The following is an 11,602-nucleotide window of genomic DNA, read 5'->3' as shown; positions in this document are numbered from 1 at the left end:
GTGATCACAGGGGAAGAGCCCAGTACCGATGTAAATATCACAGCTGCCCCCAGCTAATTTATTTCACCCAGGATCCCTTTGGCAACCAGCCTTGCAGAACGCTAAGTACAGAAAACTCCTTATCTGCAATGTCAAACATTTTTCCTTGTTTCCCATATGAACCAAACCAAGCTTTCCAGACCCTATGACCAGGTTCAAGGAACCTGGAGGGCTGCGGGTTTAGCAAAATCACAAAGCGAAAAGCAAGGCGGGAAGGGCACGGCCACCCGGTACATTGGCACCCCGGAGTGAGGAAGTGGGCAGCCGCGCCAGTCAGCGCCGCACACGCGCCTTCTGCGTCTTGGCAGCTTCCGGTGCTCTCCCCCACGTCCCTACACAGCCCCCCCACACCCTCCCGCGACTGGGGCTCCTGCACCGCCCGGGCGATTCGGCGCAGAGGCAGAACCAGGCACCTGCAGACGGGAAGGGTTGCGGGTGGGTGGGGGGTGCAGGAGTGGAGCCCAATGCGCATGCGCCGAGGCCGGACGGCCGAGGGGCGGGGCTGCGGGAGAGAGCTGCGCCGGGAGTCGAGCCCAGTACGCCTGCGCCGAGTCCTGAAGTCTGAGGGGGCGGGGCCGCGGGAGAGAGCCGCGCCGGGAGTGGAGCCGATTGCGCGTGCGCCGAGGCCAAGGCGCCGAAGGGGCGGGACCGCGGGCGGGAGTCGCGCCGGGAGTGGAGTCGAGTGTGCCTGCGCCGAGGCCCGGGCGCCGAGGGGGCGGGGCCTCGGGCGGGAGCCGCGCCGGGGCGCGCCGTGCGCCTGCGCCTGGGGTTGCGTGGCGCGGCGACGGCGGCGGCAGCGGCGGCGGCGGCGGGCGGGCCGGGCGGTGCGGAGCGGCGGCGCTGCGGGTGGGGCGGTCGGCGGCGCTGGTGAGCTCTGCGCAGTGGGGCGGCGCCGAGGCGGCGGCGGTGTCGGCGGGGCCTGACGCGGCCCGGGGCGCGGGGTCTCGCGGAGTTTCTCGATCCCCGCCGTGTGGCGCGGGGCGGGGGGGGCCGGTGCGCGCGCCCCGCGACCGGGTGGGGAGGGGGCGGCGGCGGCGGCGGCGGGAGGGCCCGCGGGGGAGGCGGGCGCCGGGTCCCACGGCCGCGTGACTCGCAGGTGAGGGAACGCCGAGCCGCCGGCGCAGCCGCTGCCGCCACAAGCCCTTGTTCCCGCTGCCAGAGGGAGCCGCCGGCGCGACAAGATGGCGGACGGGGAGCTGAACGTGGACAGCCTCATCACCCGCCTGCTGGAGGGTGAGTCGCCGCCTTTGTGCGGGCCGGGGCGCGCGGCGCGGCGCGGCGGGCGGCGGGAGCGCCCGGGAGGGGCGTGAGGCCGGCTCGGAGGGGTGGCGGCGCCGGCCGCCGCGGGGCCCCGTCCTCCGTGGGACGCCGTCCTCCGTGGGAGGGGGGCTGCGGAGGACGGGGGAGCGGCGCGATCCGGGCCGGGCCGGTGCACCCCGCCGGCGGCCCGCCGGGCCCGTCCTTGCAAAACAAATGGGCCCCTCCAGCCGGTCGCTTTGTGAGTTTGCAGCCAGCGGTGGTGTGTGTGTGGGGGGGCGGGTGTGTGTGTGTGTGTGTGTGTGTGTGTGTGTGTGTGTGTGTGTGTGTGTGTGTGTGTGTGTGTGTGTTTTGGGTTCTTTTTTTCTTTTCTTTTGAAGCGGAGGAACCCGGAACGGATGGTGCACGCGCTGCTGCCGTTCTTGGCTTCCTAATTGCCCGGAGGTAATCGCGTCCTGCTGCGAAGCGGCGTGTACTAATCTCGCATTGAAGAGCGGCAAAGGAGGTTGTCGGATGGGCCGTGGGGGCGCCTGGCTCCCCCTTTCTCCTGCCCGGCCTCCTCATCTGTGTGTGTGTGTGTGTGTGTGTCTGTCTGTCTGTCGGTGGAGGCGGGTACCTGTTGGGTCACAAAATCGTGTGTGTGTGTGTGTGTGTGTGTGTCGGTGGAGGCGGGTACCTGTTGGGTCACAAAATCGTGTGTGTGTGTCGGTGGAGGCGGGTACCTGTTGGGTCACAAAATCGTGTGTGTGTCGGTGATCGTGTGTGTGTGTGTGTGTGTGTGTCGGTGGAGGCGGGTACCTGTTGGGTCACAAAATCGTGTGTGTGTGTGTGTCGGTGGAGGCGGGTACCTGTTGGGTCACAAAATCGTGTGTGTGTCGGTGATCGTGTGTGTGTGTGTGTGTGTGTGTGTGTGTGTCGGTGGAGGCGGGTACCTGTTGGGTCTCAAAATCGGCCACGCAGAATTTTTGCTAAAAAACCTCAACCGGCGAGGCGGAATCCGGAAGCGAAGTTTTATCGGGAACTCCTGAAGGTGTCGTTTCCCTCCGCTTTATTCTTGGGAGCCTCCTGGTGCTTTCGTTTCCTTAAGCCTGAATTTTGACGCGTGCGGATCTTTGCAGCGTCAGGACTGACCGTCTCTGATGAGAACCGATCCCGGGTCTGTGACGGCTGAGCGGAGAGGCCCGAGCTGCGGGGCGGGGGCTGGGCTGGATGGGCCCTGTCCAGGGTGGGTGGCGGTGGGGAAGGTGTTGTAACTTTGTACATCAAAGATGGAAACGTTAACACTGTTGTAACCAGGTTCCCGCAACTGTGTGTGTGTGTGTGTGTGTGTGTGTGTGTGTGTGTGTGTGTTTTAAGAAAAATGCGGGGTAGGGGGGTAGTTGATTTGTGTAAGTGAGAAATGGTATTTTTTTCAAATTTAACGTTTGCTGACCTTTGTAAATACAATCTTACCACCATTTTATTCATCTTGTTTGTGTTGTAAATTGAACTAGTAAGAAAAATATGGTGGTTGTAACTCCTGTCTCACCCCTCCCCCATATAGTAGAATATGGGCACAAAGATGAGTAGATGGATACGTTTGAAAATGTTTGATGTGGAGGGGTCTGGAGCTCAGTGTTTGAGTGTATGCCTGGAATGTGTTGAGTTCGATCCACGCGTCTTGCAAAAAAATAAAATATTTGATCTCAAGACTTTAAGGTCACTGCATTTTTTGCAATTCTAAATGCTTCAAAATTTTACTAGTGAATTTTTTCAGGCTTACTAGGAGAAACTATGGTGGGAAAGGTGCGCAGCTTTGGTGATTTCTTGGTTTTTATTTTTGCTGTGCATTCAAATTAAGTGCTTCGTATAGTCAGAGGAGCTTTCACCCTCTTTTTTCTGGGTGCAAACCCCGACACATTTCCCACTGTTTTTAGTGTGTATTGAACTCCTTTGTACCAGGCACTAGGAATGCAAAGATAAATCTCTTCACTGAAGGAACTCCCCCGTCTGAACAAGTGATTTTTTTTTTTTTTTAGGTTTCCAAGCTTTCTCTGTTCATCTGTTAAGTGTACTGTGGGTGAAGAATTTCAGGGGAGTTTGCTACTTCTGGTGATGCACAGGGCTTATCCTCTGTGTCTGTCCTCAGGCATTGCTCCTGCTGATGGTACTCAGGGGATCACATACAGTGCTTAGGATTTGAACCAGGGTGTACTGTGCCGACCCCTGCCGACCCCCTCCCCCTCGCCATCTCTCCAGACCTGAGGAGTTTGTTTCACTTTTAAATGTAGGGAAGTCAAGTTTCACTCTACCTCCCTGGGATTCTTAAATTCTTTATGCATGTCCTTCCCCTTAAAATGTAGACCTGGATATCTAGAACAAGCTTTGATTTTCATACATTTCATTTGACTGCTCTTTCATAAATCACTCCTATAGTGTTATTTTGTATTGTCTTAGCATTAAGTGACTAGGCAAATTAAAATTTGGCCAGTATTTCTGGGAGGGGAGAGGAAGTTCTTATCTCATTTCAATTTTTTTTTTCCCTTTGAGGGGGTGGGACTCCCCGGGAGGTCTGTGGTTTTCAGGGTACTTGGGATCCTCTCTGTACTTCTTAGCCAGCCAGTCTGGAGGGCTCAGTGCTAAGACCCAAAGATGCAGTGCAGGGGACTGCCAGGGCCACCCTTTCGGTGCCTGGGGATAGCAGTGTGGCACCTGGAATCAGCTAACCCTGTGCTTTTTCCTGGCACTTTTTCTTTCTCTTTTTTTCTATTTTAAAAAAATTCATTTTGGGTTACACCTGGCAGTGCCCAGGGGCTATTCTTGGCTCTGTGCTCATGAGGTGAGCACCACTTCTGGAGGTGCTGGGTGACTGGGGACCGAGTTAGGGATGTCTTCATGAACTGCAGGCATCTTAATCCCAGTACAGTTTCACCTCAGCCGTGCATTTTACATTCCTTTTTTTTTTTTTTGAGGTATTGACAATTCCACTAGTAATACTGATGTTTAAGGATTATAGAGCTACTATATCACACCCATCACCAATATTTCTATATCACTGTCCCATTGCATTTTAAAGCAATTGTGGAACTATATTGTTCCACAGTATACGTGATTATTTTTTAAATTTTCTACTTTTAAAATATTAAATTGTTCGTCAGTCATGGCACACAGTAACTACCTTTGTAGACTGCTTTGTGTTATTTAGTGCAAAATAATGTCCTAATGTATGGTTTTGATGGTGCATATTCTAGTACATGTTTCTATGGTAAGCAACAGAGATCTTCCACCTTCCATTCTTGGACATACTCCATCCTGCTTGATTGTTGCGTGAATGTTCATGCGGTCGGAGGTGCTGAGACAAGCAAGGAACGCGGAAGAAATGTGTTTCATGGAGGTTCTAGGTTCTCTCTGACTCTTAGACAAAGGTAGAGGGCCCTGAAGTCTCCTTTTATTACCATTCTGTAATTCATAGGGCTCAATACAGTAAATTCATTAAAAAAAAGTTAGGGGAAGATCATGCAGAGTTCGTCTGTATACAGGAAAACAATGTAGGATCTGCAGACCGACAACAAACAAGGCTTAGTAGAAACAGATCTGTGAGAAAACAAAGACTGACAATTTTGTTATAATTTAGGAAATTATTTACTAAGGCAGCCAAAAGAATATGTTCAGTATCATCCAAACCACTGGGCTCATCCTGGTAGTTCAGTCCAGCCCCAGCACTTGATAGGATTAAGGAGCTCGGAGTTTGCTGAGGAGTTAGGATGACAGTAGGAGTACAGAACAATTAACTGGAGAACTTTCTTCAGACATGTAGGAGTTTATTTTGCTGGAGGAATGGGATGAGGAATGAATCTAATGTATTTGGGAAAAGGATTGTGTGGTAAATTGCTTCGCACAGATTGATGATAATGTTGGCTTTGTTCCCAACCAGATTTGATCGAAGCTGGGCTTTACAGAAAATTGTTGCTAAATAGCATGACTACGAAATCTATTGGTAACTGTAGCTGTGTGTCATTTGATATCATAATAGACTTAGCTAGGTACTTGTCAAACTGTTCAGTTTTTACTATAACAGTTACTTTTCTTATTGTAAAAAATTTGAAACAACCGACACCTCTAAATTTATACAATTTAGAAATGCTTGTTGAAATTTCAGTAATTTTTCCCGTCATTAAAATGTTGTTTGCATAGCTTATGTGGTCATTTTAAATTCATTGTTTTGTGGAAAATTTTCTTAAGACTTTTTAACTTTGCCACAAAGTTGACTGGTTTTGCCACAGTTTGACTGGCTAGAATGTGAATTTTGCAATATTAGCAGGCTATAAACTTTCAGGGCAGAATATGATTATTTACTTTGTGGGTCTGTAAAAATCTTGTGATGCTTGCTTTTTTAAGTCTTATTTTCCACTTATCTCAGCCTGTCAGTTACATGAATTTGTGAGAGTGCTGTGATCATTTAATATATACCACTCTTCGTTGTTGATCTTGTACCCTGAAATTTTGTTAGGCTAATAAAAAGATGTCCTCAATTATTTTTGTTTATAAAATTTTAAAAAAAATTGTTTTTAAGTACAGGAACCACCATTAGTAAAAACGTCAGTGGAGGACTGAGACTGATTTTCATCATGTCCCCTCTTCCAGGACCTGGCCCAGACCCTGCGGTTCTGCAGTGCTGGGTGGGAGGGTGCAGGTGTGGGGAGATTGAATCCAAGGTGTCTTTCTGTCTCCTTATTTGTCCATTTGAAAGTAGAAATAGATAAGCCATTTTCAGAGAGAGAGAGAGTATGTTTTGCAGGGCCTTGCATGATGAGAGAGAGTATTTTGCAGGGCCTTGCATGATGCATCTTTTAGCTGTATCCCTGACCTTAACCCTTTTAAAATAACAGTTTTATTGAAGTTTGATCCACACCATGTTCTATAGATTTCACCTATCAGAAGTATTTATAGTGTATATTTACAATTTTTAGTGTATTTATATTTGTGCAAATCTCACTGCATTCAACTTTAGATTGATTTACTTTAGCCCGTACCATCACCAATCAAAACAACTTCCTGCTTTTCACTTCTCTCCTACCTCTTAGCATTAGGCAGCCTTTAATCCTGGTGCTTCAGTCTTTTTACACTTCTGGACTGGCACCTGTCTGCATCCTGGCCCATGAACCACAGTTAAAACCACCGTAGTAGATCATTGGTTTTTAACCTTTCTGCACTGACCTTCACTGGTTTGCTGACTGGGGGCTGAAGACTGCTGCCTATTTTCTATGGAGTTGCCTATTCTGTGTTACATATATATAAAATCATGCTCCATGAGCTCTTATCTTTGACTTGTAATGTTTTTAAAGTTCACCCCTATTGTAACGTCTCTATACCTCATTCCTTTTATGACTGAATTATGGAATAATTACTTTCATTCCATTGTATATGTCATTTTATTGCTAATTATTAAATTGTTTCCTCTTTTGTCTATTATGAAGAATGCTTTATAAACATTTGTGTAGATTTTTTTGTGGGTATATGTTTTCAGTTTCCTGGGGATATATGTGGGTCATGAGGTAACTTTCTTTTAGGAATTGCTAGATTTAACTTCCCACCCCTGCACCTCAATTCCTGGCATATGAGGAATGCACTGCCACCTAGCCACATTCCCAGCCTGGACTGGCATGTTTAAAAAGCTCCTTTGATCTTGTTTAACTTTGATCCAGTAATTTAAGAGTTGAGCATTTTGAAGCAAGTATAGTTTCTCCTGGCAACCTGAACTTCCACATAGAAAAAGATATTTATGAAAGACAAATTTTATTAGAAACTAAGAGACGGAATGTAAAGAAAAACATCTAAGGGGGATTTTTTTTTTCTTTTTGGGTCACACCCTGCAGTGCACAGGGGTTACTCCTGACTCATGCACTCAGGAATTACTCCTAGCAGTGCTCGGGGGACCATATAGGATGCGAACCCGGGTCAGCCGTGTGCAAGGCAAACTCCCTACCCGCTGTGCTATTGCTCCAGTCCCTAAGGGGGATTTTAGCTCTTTTTTTTTTTGGATGAAAATCTGGAGAAGACATAAAGACATAAATTGATTCAGAGATTGCATTTATTTAAATTTTCTTAATTATTTCTAACAGGTGTGTGTGGAATGTCTTTGTTTTGTTCTTTGAATACAGAACTGGAGTTTGTATAGTAAATGTATGCGTCCAAGATTAGGATTTATTGGGATTTGGAAATCTAATTTCCAGGCTAAAGAAGTATTTCCCAAAGTGGACAGCATTACCCCATAGTGAGCACTCAACCCAATGGGGGGATGATGGTAGTAGTTTTGGGTATAGTGCAATTAAAAAATTTTTTTTCTCTCCTGAAAGGGGATGGTAGACCAACAAAGTTTGAGAATTTCTGGTTTTAGCGATTTGAGTTATACTAAGACAAGTTTACGTGAGGTGATTAGGTTTTTTTGAACATAGAAAAATTCGCTGCTGTTGTTTTGAATTCATGAAAATCATTGATCTTCTCTAAAAAATAAGTTAATGTGGTTTGTATACACAATATTAGAGTTTACGGTATTAATACAGAGCTCCTAAATATCAACTCTGAATCCATTTTATTATTCTCAACAAGCTAAAATAAATTGAAATTCCAGCAGCTGGCTAATTCTTTAAAAACACAAAATTTCATAGATTAGCCTAGTATACAGGTAACTTGATTTTGCGTTTTGCTGCTTAAAGGTAGATCCCAGCACTTAGTAGAAAGAAACTACCATTTCATTATGTTGATTTTGTTTGTTTATACCTGGACGTGCTTGGGGGCTATTCCTGACTTGGTGCTCCTGTATTCAGTCCTGGCAGAGTGTGTTGGCGGGGAGGGGGTCCAGTGAAGGAATGTCATATGGTGCTGAGGGTCATGCTATACATGGATTGAACCCAGACTCCAACATGCAAAACATGTTTTTTCGGTGCTTTGAGCTACCTCCCCGGACCCTTTAAAAAGAAATTTAAGAAATCTGGGTTCAAGATAACTTTGGTATTGACCAGTACTCAAGTAAGTCTCAAGTGAGTCTTTTGCATACTCAAGTAAGTCTTGGGAGTGGTGATACGGTTGTATAAGTGGGAGGTAAAATGAAAAAATTAGTAAGATTTCATAGCTAAGATTTCTCAAGGCAGATATAATAGAATTTTTTCCTTTCTTTTTTTTTTTTTTTCTTTTTGGGTCACACCCAGCAATGCTCAGGGGTTACTTCTGGCTTTGCACTCAGGAATTGCTCCTGGCGGTGCTTGGGGGACCATATGGGATGCCGGGGATCGAACCCCGGTCGGCCGCATGCAAGGCAAACGCCCTACCTGCTGTGCTATCGCTCCGGCCCCGAATTTTCCCCTTTCTTTTTTTTCTTTTTGATGTTATTTCAGAGGATATTACTAAGACTTGCACAATAGCAGTTGGTTATTAGAAGGTAAAAAGTGTTATACCTGACACATGTGAAGATATGCCAATACTATTTATGACTTAAACCTGCTTTGTGTGCATTGTTTGATAATTGGAACAGTGGAATTTTTGGGAAGAGAACATTTTGCTTAATTGATATTCAAAGTTAACATTGTGTTATCAAAATCAGTTGCACATTTTCATCTATTACTGCCAACTTATAGTGGGATTTTATGTAGTTCCCATCTTGAAAGATGCTAAGGTACTACTGATGTGCTATTATTCTATAAGCATACTGGAGTGATAGCACAGCGGTTGGCCTTTCGCCTTTCACTCGGCCAACCCGAGTTTGATTCCTTCGCCCCTCTCGGAGAGCCCAGCAAGCTACCCGTGAGTATCAGATATGCCAAAAACAGTAGATAAGTCTCTCAACAAGAGATGTTACTGGTGCCCGCTCGAACAAATCGATGAGCAACGGGATGACAGTGACTATTTAGAATAAGTGTATTTGTCACTTGAGAGGTATTTATAGAATATTTAGAATCTTTGAGACTTTTCGCTGGGTTGTTCTCCCAAGCAGTGATCAGAAGGGTTTGGCAGTGTTGTGCCTGCAAGCCTGATGGTTCACCGCTGGAGCTTGGCAGCACAATGCTGCTGGGACCCGGTGTGCTATGCCAGGTAATTCCTGCCGAGTCAGAATGCCAGGTATAGATAGCCTTTACTTCTTTGAGCTATCTTTCTGGTCCTTGGAGTATTCTCTTCTTTCATGTTTGTCTTTTAAAGCATGTCATTACAATGCAGAGTAATTGATCCAGTAGAGGATTAGATAGATACAAACTCTTTAGCTGCACAAATAAGTGGGGTTTTGTTTGTTTTGGGAGCCACACCCTGTGTTGCTCAGGTCTTAGTCCTGGCTCTTCTATCAAGATCACTCCTAGCAGACTCAAGGGACCATATGGGGTGCCAATCACTCTAACCCCAATAAGTAAATTTTTATAGAATTTGCATTGAGGGAGGAAGAATGCTGCTGGAACTATAGTTTTGGTTTGGAAAATACATTTGTGACAAATCTGTGGGAATGATGATTTCCAGACAGCACTGGAAGTGTATTCAGTAACTTGACATTTGCTTATGATTCAAGCAGCATTTATTTGTTACTGAAATGAGTTAGCCACAGACAATTTTTGCGTGTATTTTTAAAAATTGATTTTTTAAGAAAAATGTTTAAATATCAGGTTTACAATAAAATTAATTCTTTAAGTTACTGAATGATAGTGATTGAAGGTATGGTTTCTCGTTCAAAAAAATTCAGGAATTATCAACTTCAAGCTAAAAAGTTGTAATAAAATTATCTTGAATGTTGCATGATAGGGTAAGTCATATACTGTTTTTATTTCTGACAATTTCATGGAATTGGAGATGGTTAAGTTTATCTAGAGCATATGAAGTTCACCATCGTTCAATAGTGAGTGTATTTTTCCCATATAATTGTGTTACCCTGTGTAACCCTAAACTTTAAATGCCTTAAATTTTAACAATCTTTATAAGATCGTCCAACTAAGTCTTTTTTGATTCTACGCATAATTTTTACCACCACAAGTTTTAGTATGCCTTAGAATCTACTTCTGGTTGGACTAAATCATTATTTTAGGTGATGTAGGGGGTTGTTTGGGCCATACTTGTCATTACTCAGGGCTTATTCCTGGCTCTGTGCTCAGGACTATATGGTACCAGGGATCGAAGTGCAGTAGATTGCATACAAGGCTGTAAAAACACATTCCCTTCCCCACCCCCCCACCCACCCTATATCTACTCAGTCCTTATCTCTCCCCCAACCCACACCCCCTCCCCGAACCCCAAGAACTGTTTTCAAAAAGGCTAATCATTTTTACAGAGTTTATTGTCTCAGGACATAATATTCTTTTGTCTTCTCCAGTTATATATGATGTAATTGACTTAAAATTTGAAAATGACTCTTCTCCTCTGGCTAACACATGAGCCAGTTGTAAATTCATTGGGTTGGCAGCCTCATTTTTGTTTCTGTGAAGAAATCCTGCTGTGATGAGGTTATTTACATTAAAACTTTTTTTCTGATCATATTTTTCCTATAATTGGAAATGTCATAATGAGTTTTCATCTGGTAATGTGAACATGGGGGCCACATCCCATGGAGCTCAGGGGCTACTCTGGCTCATTGAACTCTCTCCAACCCTGAAGTGCATGGTTTTAGCACAGATAAAATATTAAAAACAGAAAACCTAGCTATCTCCTTGAATATTACAGACCTCATTTTACTGTCTCTTAAACTTACACATTCACATACTTTTTTGCTTGACATTGCTTTTGTAATCAAAATAAAATAAAAACTTGCAGAGCAACAATAAACATGGCAGGCATCAACTTCTGATCATCTCTGCAGTTTATAAGCTGGAGAGAAGCTGGGCGCCACTGTGTCTTGGAGGTTTCTGTTGCTGCTGCTCAACTCCATTACAGAGTAAAGGCAGCCATAGATAGTATGGAGATAAGAGCTGTTGTATTCTAGTAAAACTATTTCTGGACAGTGTCACTAGAATTTTATATAGTACTTGTGCCTTGGGGTATTTTTTTGTCCCTTTTTTTATGTAAAAAATCAGTTTGTAATTCACACAAAAGCACTGGTCCAAATCTGACACTTCAGATTGTGTTTTTCCCCTTTTCTAACATAAACATGGTTGTGAAGTACGATTATCCTAACATGAGTCAGGAGACAATGGTGCTGTTCCTTCCAAAATTATGACTCAGTCAGGTAAAATACACGATTAGATCTCACTGTCTACTCCTTGGCAAGATAATCCTCAAAATCCTTTATATAGTAATACGAACTTCTAGTATGCTGCTTTGTGTGCAGTCATACTTTGTGTTCTTTCTGTTCTTACAC

General features: G+C 45.0%; 1 protein-coding gene across 2 annotated transcripts in view; it reads left to right on the top strand.

Moving 5' to 3' along the window:
• The first annotated feature begins 776 nt into the window (after positions 1-776).
• PPP1CB (protein phosphatase 1 catalytic subunit beta) overlaps positions 777-11,602 on the top strand; it is a 30,272-nt gene continuing 19,446 nt past the window's right edge. Inside the window, exons 1-2 of one of the 2 annotated variants that reach the window (XM_055121900.1) lie at positions 777-906; positions 1,136-1,272. In XM_055121900.1, coding sequence (XP_054977875.1) covers positions 1,221-1,272 — 52 coding nt within the window. In that variant the 5' untranslated portion in view covers positions 777-906; positions 1,136-1,220. Of the gene's footprint in view, positions 907-1,049; positions 1,273-11,602 lie in introns of those variants that run through there. The other variant, XM_055121899.1, reaches the window with a different exon arrangement.

This window comes from Sorex araneus, chromosome X, assembly GCF_027595985.1.
Source record: "Sorex araneus isolate mSorAra2 chromosome X, mSorAra2.pri, whole genome shotgun sequence".
Classification (NCBI taxonomy): domain Eukaryota; kingdom Metazoa; phylum Chordata; class Mammalia; order Eulipotyphla; family Soricidae; genus Sorex; species Sorex araneus.
This window is presented reverse-complemented; position numbering and strand designations above follow the sequence as displayed.